Source organism: Elgaria multicarinata, chromosome 3, assembly GCF_023053635.1.
Source record: "Elgaria multicarinata webbii isolate HBS135686 ecotype San Diego chromosome 3, rElgMul1.1.pri, whole genome shotgun sequence".
Lineage (NCBI taxonomy): Eukaryota > Metazoa > Chordata > Lepidosauria > Squamata > Anguidae > Elgaria > Elgaria multicarinata.
In genome coordinates, this window is record NC_086173.1 from 174,634,535 (window position 1) to 174,649,420 (window position 14,886).

Below are 14,886 nucleotides of genomic sequence, written 5' to 3' on the forward strand. Positions count from 1 at the left end.
ACAGAGGGTTTTGCTGTATCGGAATTCCTAGGGCGTCTCTGGAGAAATTCTTAACTCACCCCCCTCAAAGCAAGAAAAGGAAGTCTTGTTATGAAATGCTCACTGAATTACAAGTGAAAATGCTTAATGATTAAACTTGTGGACAGGTGAATAAGTAAAAAAATAGCATTAAAGAATAGATACACAAAGAAAGAAGCAGGTTCACAATGAATTCTGTGTAACTGATATTAAAAAAAGGATAATATCTAAAAAGAAAATGCTGATTTAAGCTCATCACCCACAGTGAAAGGGGTTACGCAGGGGACCTTCTCTTCTGCCGCCCCCAGACTGTGGGCCTGCCTGACGGGGGAGATTCATCAACTTAATACTCTCTCCGAGTTTAAGACAGCTATAAAGGCTAGTCTCTTCTGGCAGGCCTACCCAGATGAATTTTAAACCAAAGAATGTTAAGATGCTCTGATTGTTATTTTAATATTTTATTGGTTTTATATGCTCTTTTAATTAGTTTTCTGCATTTGATTTATATTGTAGCGTTTGTATTAATGTTGTTTCCTGCCTTGATCCAAAGGAAGAGGTGGGTAAGAAATCAAATAAATAAATAAATAAATAAATAATAATAATAATAATAATGATTACAATTAATTATTATTCTTATAATTATTATTACAATTAACGTGGAAGTTGTACAGCACCATGTACATTGATGGTGCTATATAAATAAATAATAATAAAAAATAATAAAAGTTATTCTCATTCTGAATAAATATAAATAAATATGAATGTGTATTTCTATACATATTGGATCATGGTTTAATTTGTTTTTTTCACTGTGTATATTTATGGTTTTTATACGGTATGTTTCTATCTGTACGCTGCCCTGAGATCTTAGTGATATAGGGTGGGATATAAATGTTTTAAATAAATAAATAACAATTAAACATTTCCTTTCCCTTTATTGAGATCAAATCAATTGTTTAACTATTAAAAGAGGATCTTGAATGCGGAAGGCTGGGCAGGTGTGTGTCGGGGGAGGGGCTTCCTCCCGTGGCGCTCCCAAATTGTGCAATGCCCCCCCTCCCCCAAAAGAACTACGATTTCTCCCCCTCCCCCACTCCTAACTTTGAGAAAAGTTGGGAGCGGTGGAGATGCATCTCTGGAATTTTGGCCTTTCCTACTTCGTGGAGTTTTCAGCGTCCTTTATCCTTCTCGTTTTCAATGGCTGTGCAGGGGCTTGGGGGGCGGGGTAATAATCAGTGCTAATAAGCAGGAGTGCTCTGCAGGGCAGAGAGGGGGAAGAGGGGGAGGGGGGAAGAGAGGGTCTTTTGCGTAGTGAACAGGACAGCTGGGGGGGGTCTAAGAGGGGGGTCTTTTCTGCAGCCCCCAGACACGCACCTTCGGCGCTTAGAACTGACGCCCCCTCTCCTCCTCCCTCTGCCCCACTTGCCCGCTTCCCCCTGGGCAGGACCCCCCACCCCCAGTGGACTCACCCCGCCGCCGGTGGAGAAAAGGCCCCAAGATGTCGTGGTTGTAGCGGCAGAAGCGATCCACCTCGGCCCTCCGAACCGCAGGTCGTCCTGGCCGTGGTTCCATCGCTGGACGTCCTGCTCCGCCCACTCGGCGTCGGCTACGTGCCTGCCCAGGTCACTGTCGAAGTGCGCGTAATTCTGCCGGTCGTAGATCTCCCTGTACAGGTAGCGCACCTGCGGCTGCCCCCGTCCCGTTGCTGAAGCGGCACTCCCACTTCGCCTGGAGCAGGAAATGGGGGGCTGCAGGGGGGGAGGAAGGGGAGGGGGTGACACAGAGAAGCGGACACGGCTGCCTCGTCTCTCGGTCCCCCAGGGGTGGCGATACGGAGCACGGCACGAAGGATTCGTTCCAAAGACGGGATGGGGATGAGGGGGTCAGCCCCTCTGTGGGAGACCAGAGATGGGGGTTTCAGATAGGAAAAATGGGGAGGGGGGCTCAGGCCAATGAAGGAATCCACAGCCAAGGCAGTCAGCTGTAGACTGACACACACCTTGTGGAAGGGCTCTTGTGAGAAGGCCCATTGGCTGCTGTCAGTGCAGGCAGGGGGGGAGAGGGGACGGAAGAGCATTCCCCCCCACTTCAGGGGATCCTTCCTCAAGAGGAGGCCGCGAAGGGAGGAGCCTGCAAGGCAGGACAGATCATTGTGGTTGGAGGGGGTTTAATGGAAATTGTTTCATGCGTTAGTGCAAAGCGCCACGATGCCAGAAAGGGATAGGGGGAGCCATGAAAATGTGTTTTTAAAAAAAGAAATGGTGGAAAGGGCTGGTTCTGTCCGCTCCCAACGTCCCCCCCCCCCCCCGGTGTCTGTGTCCGCAGGCTCCTCTGCCTTCAGCAGCTACACTTTTTTCCAGGACCGAGAGACGCAGAGAGGGGAGACGCTTCCTCTGTTGAACGTCTGCCTGCTGTGCAGCTGCAGAAGGCAATAAAGGCCCTTCTGCCAGTGAAGAGGAGGAGGAGGAAGAGGCGGCTGGCCATGGCCTCGTGAGCTTGGCGAAATAGGGCGACCGAGACAGACCCGTCTGTGCCTGATCCAGCCAGGACAGCCTCCGGGGGGGCCATTTCAGACACCCCCACACACACACCCCTCTCTTCCCCCGGTGTCCTGCTTTGCCCTGTCCAAGTTTCCCCTTCTCCACCTTCCCTCCTTGGGAAGGTGAAACACTCCAGCAGTGTCCCTGTTGAGGGAGGGGAGGGTGCAGGGCAGAAGGGTTGGGTGAGGGTCCTGGCGAGGGGGGGGGGCTTCGCTTCCCCTCCCTTCCCTCCCTGGGCCTTCGAAGCTCCCAGGATCCCTCTTGCCCCTTTCCTCTCCACAGGGGAGGCTTATTCAGTGCCTCCGTGGACTGGTGAGGGGCGCAAGGGGTCTCTCCCTCCAAGCCCCCTCCCCCTCCCTCACCTGCTCCTCACCTGGAGGGGGCTTCTTCCCTCCCCCACTTCCAGGGACCAAAGAGGGTCCCAGCAGCAGCAGCAACGGGAGAACGAGAGCAGGGCCCATGGCTGCTGCCACAAAAGGACTGTGAGAGAGGAAAACCTGCTTCTTAGCCCGAGAAGGGAAACTTCTTTTGCCTGTCGTTCATGAGGGTCGGGGTGGGACGCGCCGCTGTTTCTGCAAAGTCCCGGAGACGCAGCTCTGCCCGGGCACAGAGAAGCACCAGTGAGAATTCTCCCTTCAGCAGCGTCATCAGTCTCCGGGCAGAAGGTCCCCGGGTTTGTCCCTGTTGAGAAGATCGGTTTGGGCTGCAAAAGAAGGCAGAGGAAGCTGTGGGTGTATAACGGGGTGGGTGGGTGTGTCGGGGTGAGGCGTGGGGGTAAATTAAGGAACCCCCCCACTTCCCCCTTCGCTGGGGCGGGGCTCCAGAGAGGAGGCTCCAGAGCCTACTTTAGAATCCGTGATGAGCTTTGGGAGAAAGCAGCCAGGAGATGCGCCCTCCTCACCTGGATGGAGGTGGGCTGGGAGTCGTGGGTCTCCTCTCACTGGCCAGGCTGGAACTTCCAGGCAGGCGCAGCAAACACACACCTGAGTCCTCCTTGCACTTAGGGGTGGCTCCCTCTGGCCACTTCCAGGAAAGTCCCTGTGGGGGAGGGGGGTCTCCTGGGGATGGTGGGGTGCCCAGTCAGGAGGGGGCGTTGCCCAGAGAGGGAGGAGCCTCACTTGGGCCTCCGGGGCATGGCTACCCCTGAGGGTCAAACATCCGTTCGTTATTTGCACCGCTCACGATGTTGTGCAGAACACAGTGTCGAGGCAGCCCCCTCCCCAGAATGCAAGAGGGGCAGCAGCAGCAGGAGGAGTCGGACTTCTAGAGTCAGGAGCCCCCCTGCCTCGCTCTGAAGGGTCTCTTTCGGCTCCCTCCAATGGACCGTGGCTGGGCGCATCTCTGCGTCTGTCTCCTCCTTGGGCGCGTCTCTGGGACTCTTCCACCCAGCGTGGAAGACAGCGTGACAGTAGGGCCATGCTGGAGTAATCTCAGGCCACGACCAGAACTCAGCAAATAAAAATCGTGTCATGGAGAACACGGCTCCCAAGCTCAGCGAGCCTCTGCTTTGGAAGGCAGTGCTTTTGACCAGCCTGCATGAACTAGCGATGTTATTTGCACTTCAGATACAACTTGGGAGTCAAGGTAAGATCTTTCATGATTATTGTTTTCTGGAGTGAGCATTTTGTGGGAGTGTTGTTTTGCATTATGCCATTTTGTAAAAGCTAACTTGGTGGGTTTTTCTCCGACAGTTTCTTGGGGACAGGAGGGCACGCCTAGTCCCCTGCCTTTTCTGCTATATCTTTGAAGATTTATAGGAGCCAATTTTGGGTAAAATAATTACTATTAGATCAAATCCTTGGGCTCGAAGGTGGGGATAGGACTAACAGGTATTTAGCAATCAATATTTCTGTTTTTTTATTCTGCTTTTCGGGTCCTATTGGAAATGCTTGTATTTGGGGCATAAAAAATGTGTTGTTTTCTTAAAATTTGCATAATAAAGTTCTTTTAAAATCTGTATAAAATTCTTTTCCCACTGATGAAGACCTTGTGGGTTGAAACGCATTTGGGGTTTATGTTTGTGGACCATTCTGTTCAAATTTTAAGTGTACATATTTGTTTTATGATTATATATATTTTCTATGGACACATGCTTTTATTTCAACAGGCATAGTTACACCAGAATTTGACATATTGTTTCTAATCACTTTCTTTAAACCTCTTTTGTTTTCAGGTTCGTTTTTGGTTTAAGATAACACTTTTGTATTAGATTTGTTCCAGGCACACACCTGCCACTTCCTCAGAGTAGACCTCCCCATCCCACCTGCACCGGACAGGGGCTCCATCCCTCAGACCTCCCCTCCTTTTCCCAGAGACAAATCCTGTTGGGCTCCAAGTCACACACAAATAAAATTCCGTCCTTTGCATTCCACTGAAACAGCCCTTACTAAGATTACCAATGATCTTCTTACTGCCAAGTCTAAAGGCCATTATTCTGTTCTTATTCTCCTTGATCTAACTGCAGCCTTTGACACGGTTGATCATGATCTTCTCTTAGATTCCCTTCATGACCTTGGATTTTGTGGCTCTGTCTATAACTGGTTTGCCTCCTATGTAGCGGGTCGCTCTTTCAACGTGTTGGCTAATGGCAGCTCGTCTTCCTCCTTTCCCCTTTCAGTAGGGGTTCTGCAAGGCTCGGTGCTTGGTCCGCTGTTGTTTTCTTTATACATGTTGCCCTTGGGTAATCTTATTCAATCTCATGGTCTCCAATATCATCTGTATGTCGATGATACACAATTATAGCTTTCATCTCCGGAACTTTCTCCTGATGTTCACGATTGTATCTCGGCATGTCTCTCAGATATCTCAGCTTGGTTGCTTCATCGTTTGAAACTTAATATGGCAAAGACTGAATTGCTTGTTTTTCCTCCTAAACCTTCTCCTCATCTCTCATTCTCTCTTACTGTCAATGATGTTACACTTACTCCAGTCAAGGAAGCTCGTAGTCTTGGCTTTATATTTGACTCCTCGCTCTCCTTTATTCCTCATATTGAGGCAGTAGCTAAATCCTGTCGTTTTTTCCTGTATAATATTGCCAGGATTCGATCATTTTTGTCTGTCTCTTCTGCCAAGACTCTTGTTCATGCATTGGTTATTTCTCGGTTGGACTACTGCAACCTTCTTCTCTCTGGCCTTCCTTCTTATCACATCAGTCCGTTGGTTTCTGTTCACCACTCTGCTGCTATGATCATTTTCTTGGCTCGCCGCTCTGACCATGTCACTCCACTTCCGAAATCTCTTCATTGGCTTCCAATTCACTTCAGAATCCAATATAAACTTCTCCTGTTAACCTTCAAAGCTTTTCATGGTCTAGCTCCTTCCTATCTCTCCTCTCTCATCTCACACTTTATACTGTTAGTTTTACCCTACCCAGTGCCTGTTTGCATTCTCTTCCCCTCCTTATTGTTTCATTATGATTTTATTAGAATGTAAGCCTATGCGGCAGGGTCTTGCTATTTACTACAGCACCATGTACATTGATGGTGCTACATAAATAAATAATAATAATAATAATAAATAATTTATGAAAACTGACAACGATTCCTCTTGAATCAAAGTAAAAAGGGGGGAATGATTAACATTTTGGAAACAAAAACATTCCCTTTTGCAACTTTGTGCCTTCAAAATGTGCTGTGCTACAAGTCTCATCCTCCCCAATGGCTGTTCTGGCTGGGTATGATAGGAGTTGTAGTCCAACACACTGGGAGGTCTGCAGGCTGCAACAGCACATAGGAAGCCGCCTTCCACAGAGTCAGGCCCTGGTCTGTGTAGCTCACTGTCTGCACTGGGAGGAGGGGATGTGGTGTCCTCCAGGCGTGATGGACTACAACTCCCATAAACCCCAGCCAGAAGGGGCAGGGATTGTGGGAATCATAGCTGAAAACCCCTGGAGGGCACTAAAAGGCCAACTCCTGGCCCAGCCCTGCCTGGAGCTTCTGCTGGAGGTTCAACCGGGGACCTTCTGCATTCTCCGCAGGGGATCCATCGCACAGCTCTACGGCCCCACCCTGAAGAGAAAAAGATGAAGGCTTCTTTCAGTGTCTTTCAGCTCAACCTTCTGTTTTCCTGCAACAGGTGTTTTCATTCTCAGTCCGTCCACTTAGAGTGGAATCCGCTTGCATCTCAGCGCTTCAGGATGCCGTTAGGGATGAACTAACTCAGAGAGTGGAGCCCGGAGTGATGGTCCTGCCAGGGGAGGAAGAGACCCTGAACAGTTCTCTGCTCTTGATCAGAAATCCAGGGAAGGAGAAGCATCTTCTCAGCACTTGGCAGGATGAATCCCCCACCCACCCCAAGAGAAACAACCAGAAACAAATGAAGAGAAACAGGAACAGGGGCGTCGCAGCAGGAGGAGAAAGTCCAGGCTGGGGAGTCTCTTCTTTTTCACCCCCTTCAGTTTTGCATCTTCCAAGGAAAGACATAAAGCAAAAACCTTCAGTAGCTATGCAAAGAGTTTCTTTCCATGCTGGGGCTCAGAAGTGGAAGGTCTAGCCGATAAGGGCTGGGAGGGAAAAGGCAGGAGAGATAAAAACATATATTAAAATGCATACATTAAGAGGAAAATTCATATTTGGATGGTGTTGAAGAAGCAAAGACTGTCAGGAATATTGACTTGCCTGGGGTCTCTCCCATTCCCACCCCCTTTTCACACTACAGCCCCTCCCAGGCACCAACAACTCACTCAGACTGACCGATGGACCTTCCAGTAACTCCCACTATGCAGGGCAGGGGGGGTTGCAGCCAGGTGAGGGGGGGGCACATCGCCACATTTTCTTACTGTTGTTGTAGTTGCAACTGTTTTATATACTGTATTTCAAGCTGTGGTTTTAATATTGTTATACTTAACTACTTACAGATTTTACTGCGTTAAGGGGTATATAAGTACTAATAAATAAATGAACACATTTAAGGAAGTGGGCTTGGCCCATCCAAAGTTCTGCCACAAAAAAAATCTGCAAGCCTTCAAAGTGCCACAAGGCGCTTGGTTGTTCCCACTGCAAGAGACCCACAGGGCTGCTGCTCTCGGATGCCGCAGAGGAGCTGCACTCTGGACGTGGGCTTTGCGGGGTCATTTTGAAATATCCGTCAGCTGCTTTGGACAAATGGTTTTGGAAAGGCAGGATAAAAACCAACGCAAGGAATTGGGGGAGGAGGTGCAGAGAGAGACCTTACCTGCAGGGGGTTGGATGGGTGTTGCTAGAGAGAGAGAGAGGGAGAGAGAGAGAGAGAGAGAGAGAGAGAGAGAGAGAGAGAGAGAGAGGGAGAGGGAGAGGGAGGGAGAGGGAGAGAGAGGGAGAGAGAGGGAGAGAGAGGGAGAGGGAGAGGGAGAGGGAGGGAGGGAGGGAGGGAGAGAGAGAGAGAGAGAGTGAGAGAGAGAGAGAGAGAGAGAGTTACATCCATGAAGGGGTTGTGTTGTTTATTGGGAGGGTTAAAATGGCACCCTCCCCTCCTAGGCCTTGAACGGCCTCCCATAACTCTTTTCTCTGCCCAATTAAAATCCAGGACTGACCTCTCTTTGAATGCCACACTAGAGGCATTCAAGAGTTAGCTGGACAACATTGTGTCAGGGATGCTTTAGGGTGGATTCCTGCATTGAACTGGGGGTTGGATTCGATGGCTTTATAGTCCCCTTCCAGTTCTGCTGTTCTATGATTCTATGAGGTGGGGCGGGGGACTTCCTAAGCAAACCCACCTCTGTGGCCTCCGGTTGTCCTGTCAGATGGGATGATGGTGAAGCACAACCACACACCCCGTCCAGTAGTCAATGACTCCTGTACACCTGTGCAGTGTCTGGGCAACTATGAATTTGGGGAGGGGAGGGGACCACAGCACAGTGTTTTTGCCCCTGCTGTGCCTGCAGGAGGTGTGTCTGCCCGGGTTCAATCCCAGCATCTCCAGGGAAGGAAGAAGCCCAGGGACTGGTAAGTGATGGGGGAGGTAATCCTTCCCTCCTGGGCCAAGACTCCGGAGAGCCACAGCCAGTCCGGACAGGCAGTAACGACCCTTCCCATTTCCACAGGCTTTGGACCATTCAAGGTGCTTCACAAACTAGGCATGTGCTCCGCTCCTATTAGAAGCGCAGAAGCAGGAGCGAATTGGCCTGCTCCGCCTTGCCCAGAGGTGGAGTAGAAGCGGACCGCGGACCCCTAGAAACAAGGCGAAGAGAAGCGACCATTTTTGGAGTGCTTCTCTTTCCGCGGAGCGCTCCGATTGCCATCTTGAAACATTTCGCCCATAGATAACTGGGTTGATTTTTAAGCTATCATTCTGAAAAGTCTTGTGCTTAGACAGTCGTGGATGGGGGTCATTTTGAGACTACTCTCACCTCTCTGCGTCGTGCGGGTCGCGCGCTAGAATTTTTTAAAAAGTAGGGTAAAGGCGGGAAAAAGATTACCTTTTTGATTGCTGAGGGGCAGAGTCAACTCCCGGTCATGATCACATGATCCCAAAGTTAGAGGAGGGGATAGGCAAAACGGGTAACTTGGGATTCTGGGAACTTCTCTTTCTTAGTATGAACGGACTTTTCCCAGTGTTTTTTAACACAGTAGCCCCACCAAATGCACAAACACAACCTGAAATCATATACTAAGCCAATAATAAGAGATAGAAACACAGCACTGCTACCCACCCTAACTTTGGGGAACAACTGAAAAGATGTGGTGCAAGGGGATGAGCTCCCCTAGGGAATCTCATTGTGGACGTGCCCCCACTCTCTCCTGCACTGGAAGGCCATTAGAGCCTTCCAAAGAGAGTGAAACGGTGGAGCAATGCCTATCATGAGTCGAAGTGAGCGGTCTACTTCTCTTAGTGGTGGAGCAATGCCTATCATGAGTTGAACGGACAGCCTTGCTTCTTAAAAGACTGGTCACTAGGACCAGTCAAATTGGCAGCTGCTGCTTCCCCCTCCCCCGGGCACGTCCCCCTATTACTGGTAAAAGACAGATATAACCTTTTTTTAAAAGTTCTTCTTGTTGTTTATTCAGCAACACTGCTGCTTTTAATTCCACCCCTCCTTCGTTTATTTATTTATTTATTTATTCCATTTTATATGCATTACTGGCTTATCCTTGGCTCACTTCCTTATGCCCCCAGAAATGCCAGCTGCATGCCTGCCTGCCTTCCCTCTCTCCTCCCCTGCCCACCTTGCAGGGATGTTGTGTGTGTGTGGCTTTGACTCAAGGGGAAGAAGTCCTTCCTGCGCTCACTTGGAGTTTTGGAAGTTCCAAATCCATTTTTCAAGTGTGGAAGAAGATTCATACTCCCCAATTCATGGCATGTTGGGATTTCCTTTGAAATGGCCCCATTGAGAGGTCTGCAGGTTTAAGCCCCGCCAAAAAACAGGGGATGATGGGACTGCCTTGAGTCTTGGCATGCGGCCTATGTATCCTTGGATAAGCTGTCATGGTGGTGAGTTTGAGGGGTTTTTTTAACGTGCAAATTGACGGAGCTATTGGAAAGGGGTGTGAATGGGTGTTGGATTTTCATAAATTCCCCAAAAATCAGGGGATGATGAGACTGCCTTGAGTCTTGGCGTGCGTACGTATCCCTGGATAAGCTTTCATGGTGGCAAGTTTGAGGTTTCTAACGTGCAAATTGACGGAGCTATCCCAAGGGGTCTGAATGGGGTGCCCGATTTTCAAAAATTCCCCAAAAATCAGGGGATGATGGGATTGCCTTGAAACTTGGCGTGCGTGTGGACACGTGGATAAGCTATCATGGTGCCAAGTTTGAGGTTTCTAAAGTGCAAATTGACGTAGTTGTAGAATGGGACAATTTGGGGTGAGTTAAGCCGCGCCAAAAATCAGGGGATGATGGAATTGCCTTGAGTCTCGGCATCCATGTGGACACATGGATAAGCTATCATGGTGCCGAGTTTGAGGTTTCTAACATGCAAATTGACGGAGCTATGGAAAGGGGTCTGAATGGGGTGCCCGATTTTCAAAAATTCCCCAAAAATTAGGGGATGATGGGATTGCCTTGAAACTTGGCATCCATGTGGACACATGGATAAGCTATCATGGTGCCGAGTTTGAGGTTTCTAACATGCAAATTGATGGAGCTATCAAAAGGGGTGTGACTTAGGGTTATGGGTGGTGCTTTAGAGGTTAGAGCCCCGCCAAAAATCAGGGGATGATGGGACGGCCTTGAGTCTGGGTGTCCATGTGGACACATGGATAAGCTTTCATGGTGGTGAGTTTGAGGTTTCTAACGTGCAAATTGACGGAGCTATCCCAAGGGGTGTGAGTGGGGTGCCCGATTTTCATAAATTCCCCAAAAATCAGGGGATGATGGGATTGCCTTGAAACTTGGCGTACATGTGTATATGCCCATGAGGTGTCATGGTGCCAAACATGAGGTTTCTAACTTGAACCAAAAAAAAGTTGTTTACTTTTTTAGCTTTCAATGCAACCCTATGGGGGGGAAAACGGAGCTCCGATCCGGATCCGGAGCTCCGAGCAAAGCGGAGCGGAAATGGGCGGAGCGGGAGCGGGGCGAAGTGGCCCGATCCGAAAATCGTGGATCTGGAAGTGAAGCGGAGCGGGGGGTCCATGCACACCCCTACTTGCAACAACGACCCCTGAGAACAGGCGAAGGACGTGTGCAACGAGCAGCATGAGAATTTAGGGGAGGGGCCTCCAGATGTGTGACCAGCATGGCTTAGTGTCAATGACACACACACGCACCATTACCTTTCTTCTCCTTCAGGTAGAGGGAGAGTCCCACGGCCACAAAGACCACGCCCAGCACGGCCCCCACGGCCCCCGTCCACACTTTGCTCCTGGCAGAGTCCGACTTCCGTGGCTCTGTGGAAGAAGAGAGACCAGGAGCCCCACGTGAGCAGGAGGATCAGGGGCAGGTTTGGCCTCTCGGCCTGCAGGTGTCCAAGGGAGGATCCGTTCCATGCGTTACACCCAGGGAGGGTCTTTTTCAGCCCCAACTGCTGACTTCTCCTCAGTCTCTAGAGTGAAAGGCTGCCTTCCCATGATGCCCCCTGCCCCAGGGGAATGGAGGATGGCGTTATAATTCCCAGGGAACTTTCTGAATTCCCACTTGCAAACTGGTGCACTAAACTGGAAGTCAGGGAGGGTCTGTCCATTACTGGGGCGGAATATGAGTAAACAGAAGCAAGACCTCAGAAGTAAGTTTGGGGCTGCAGAGCACACCTTTACAGTTTGCTGTTTTAGACTTTAAAAAAAAGCTTCTGAGTGACCACACTATTCCAAGTCAGTTCTACATGTGCTTACTCAGAAGTAAGTCTTTCTCACTCTCTGTTCCATGGGGAAGGAAGGAAGGGAGGGAAGGGAGGCTCCTACCCCACTGGACGGTGATGGGGGCCTCCAGGCTGGCGTGCTCCACGTGGCAGGTGTAGACGTCTCCATGCTCCGGCTTCGTCTCCAGCATCACCTGGGTCTGGTAGGTCCAGTCCCCGTTCCGGAGCTCCTCCCCGTAAAGGACCCCTTCCTTCTGCTCCTGCCCGTTCTTCAGCCACTGGATCTCAATCTCCAGGGGATAGAAACTGGCTGCAGTGCAGAGCAGGAGGGTGTGGGGGGACAGGTGGTCTTCCTTGGTGGGGGAGATGGAGACGGAGGGCTGAACTGGAGGGAAAGAAGAAGGATGGGTGAGAGACACGAGGAGGGAGGGGAAAGGAGGGGCTGAGAGAGATCCAGGAAACGGAGGAGGGTTTCTTGGGCAGACCGACACCAGCAGTCTCTTCCAATCTGCAGTCAGACAGACGCCCTCCTGGGGGGTCCACAAATAGGGCAGGGAGCTCACAGTCCTTTTGTCTAGCTCCCCCACCCCCTGCAGCACCTAGCCTTCTTCGGAGGGACGCTGCACCTGCAACAGGGAGGCTGCAGGTATCTATCAGGCCTCATCACTTTTGGCAAGTGAGATTCCCACAGATTGTAAGACTACAGCGGGTTTTGCTGTATCGGAATTCCTAGGGCGTCTCTGGAGAAATTCTTAACTCACCTCCCTCAAAGCAAGAAAAGGAAGTCTTGTTATGAAATGCTCACTGAATCACAAGTGAAAATGCTTAATGATTAAACGTGTGGACAGGTGAATTAGTAAAAAATAGCATTAAAGAGAAGACACTCAAAGCAAGAAGGAGGTTCGCAATGAATTCTGGGTAACTGATATTAAAAAAAGGATAATATCTAAAATGGAACTGCTGATTTAAGCTCGTCACCCACAGTGAAAAGGGTTACGCAGGGGACCTTCTCTTCTGCCGCCCCCAGACTGTGGGATGGCCTGCCAGGGGAGATTCGTCAACTTAACTCTCTCTCTCTGAGTTTAAGACAGCTATAAAGGCTAGTCTCTTCCGGCAGGCCTACCCAGTTAATTTTAAACCTAGGAATTTTAAGATGCTCTGATTGTTATTTTAATATTGTATTGGTTTTATATGCTCTTTTAATTAGTTTTCTGCATTTGATTTATATTGAAACGTTTGTATTAATGTTGTTTCTTGCCTTAATCCAAAGGAAGAGGTGGGTAAGAAATCAAATAAATTATTACAATTAATTATTATTATTATTATTATTATTATTATTACAATTAATCTGAAAGTTATTCTCATTCTGAATAAATATAAATAAATATGAATGCGTATTTGTATGCATCTTGGATCATGGTTAATTTGTTTTTTCACTGTGTATATTTATTGTTTTATACTGTATGTTTTTATCTGTACGCCGCCCTGAGATCTTAGTGATATAAGGTGGGATATAAATGTTTTAAATAAATAAGTAACAATTAAACATTTCCTTTCCCTTTACTGGTGATCAAATCAATTGTTGAACTGAAGGCTGGGCAGGTGTGTGAAGGCTGGGCAGGTGTGCAGAAGGCTGGGCAGGTGTGTGTCGGGGGAGGGGCTTCCTCCCGTGTAGCTCCCAAACTGTGCAATGCCCCCCCTCCCCCAAAAGAACTACGATTTCTCCCCCTCCCCCACTCCTAACTTTGAGAAAAGTTGGGAGCTGTGAAGATGCATCCCTGGAATTTGGGCCTTTCTTACTTCGTGGAGTTTTCAACGTTCTTTATCCTTCTCGTTTTCAATGGCTGTGCAGGGGCTTGGGGAGGGGGGGTTAATAATCAATGCTAATAAGTAGGGAAATTACTAATGAATATGAATAACCAATGAGTGACGTTAATCATCAATGCTAATATGCAGGAGTGCTCTTCAGGGCAGGGAGGTGCAGAGTGGAGGGGGGGAGAGGGTCTTTTGGTAGTGAACAGGACAGCTGGGGGGGGTCTAAGAGGGGGGTATTTTCTGCAGCCCCCAGACACGCACCTTCGGCGCTTAGAACTGACGCCCCCTCTCCTCCTCCCTCTGCCCCACTTGCCCGCTTCCTCCCCCCCCATAGACTCACCCCGCCGCCGGTGGGAAAAAGGCCCGTAGATGTTGTCGTGGTTGTAGCGGCAGAAGCGATCCACCAGGGCCTTCCAGAGCCGCAGGTGGTCCTTGTCGCGGTTCCATCGCTGGACGTCCTGCTCCGCCCACTCGGCGTCCGCCTCGAACCTGCCCAGGCGGCTGTCGAAGTGCGCGCAATTCTGCCGGTCGTAGATGCTCCTGTAGAGGAGGCGCACCTGCGGCTGCCCCGTCCCGTTGCTGAAGCGGCACTCGAACTTATCCTGGGCCAGGAAATGGGGGGCTGCAGGAGGGGGAGGAAGGGGAGGGGGGTGATACAGAGAAGCGGACACGGCTGCCTCGTCTCTCGGTCCCCCAGGGGTGGCGATACGGAGCAGGGCACGAAGGATTCGTTCCAAAGACGGGATGGGGATGAGGGGCTCAGCCCCTCTGTGGGAGGCCAGAGATGGGGGTTTCAAGGTAGGAAACATGGGGAGGGGGGCTCAGGCCAATGAGGGAAGCTACAGCCACGGAAGTCACCTGTAGACTGACACACACCTTGTCCAGACAAGGACATCCCTTGGCTGTGGAAGGGCTCTTGTGAGAAGGCCCTTTGGCTGCTGTCAGTGCAGGCAGGGGGTGAGAGGGGACGGAAGAGCATTCCTCCCCCCCACTTCAGGGGATCCTTCCTCACGAGGAGGCCGCGAAGGGGGGAGCCTGCAAGGCAGGACAGATGCTGTGGGTTGGACGGGGTTTAATGGAAATTGTTTGATGCGTTAGTGCAAAGCGCCCCGATGCCAGAAATGGCCAGGGGGAGCCATAAAAAATGTTTTTTTTTAAAAAAAAGAAATGCTGGGAAGGGCTGGTTCTGTTACCTCCCCCCCCCCCCCCGTGTCTGTCTCCGTAGGCTCCTCTGCCTTCAGCAGCTACACTTATTTCCAGGACCGAGAGACGCAGAGAGGCTTCCTCTGTTGAACGTCTGCC

General features: G+C 50.0%; 1 protein-coding gene and 1 pseudogene across 2 annotated transcripts in view; both read right to left on the bottom strand.

The window, feature by feature from the left end:
* Positions 1 to 1,212: 1,212 nt before the first annotated feature.
* LOC134397004 (HLA class II histocompatibility antigen, DR beta 4 chain-like) lies at positions 1,213 to 3,019 on the bottom strand (annotated as a pseudogene).
* A 4,500-nt stretch (positions 3,020 to 7,519) lies between these two features.
* Positions 7,520 to 14,886, bottom strand: part of LOC134396450 (rano class II histocompatibility antigen, A beta chain-like) — a 44,345-nt gene continuing 36,978 nt past the window's right edge. For both annotated transcript variants that reach the window (XM_063122952.1, XM_063122953.1), the window contains exon 5: positions 7,520 to 7,754. In XM_063122952.1, the coding sequence (XP_062979022.1) occupies positions 7,627 to 7,754 (128 nt within the window). In that variant the 3' untranslated portion in view covers positions 7,520 to 7,626. The remainder of the gene's footprint in view (positions 7,755 to 14,886) is intronic.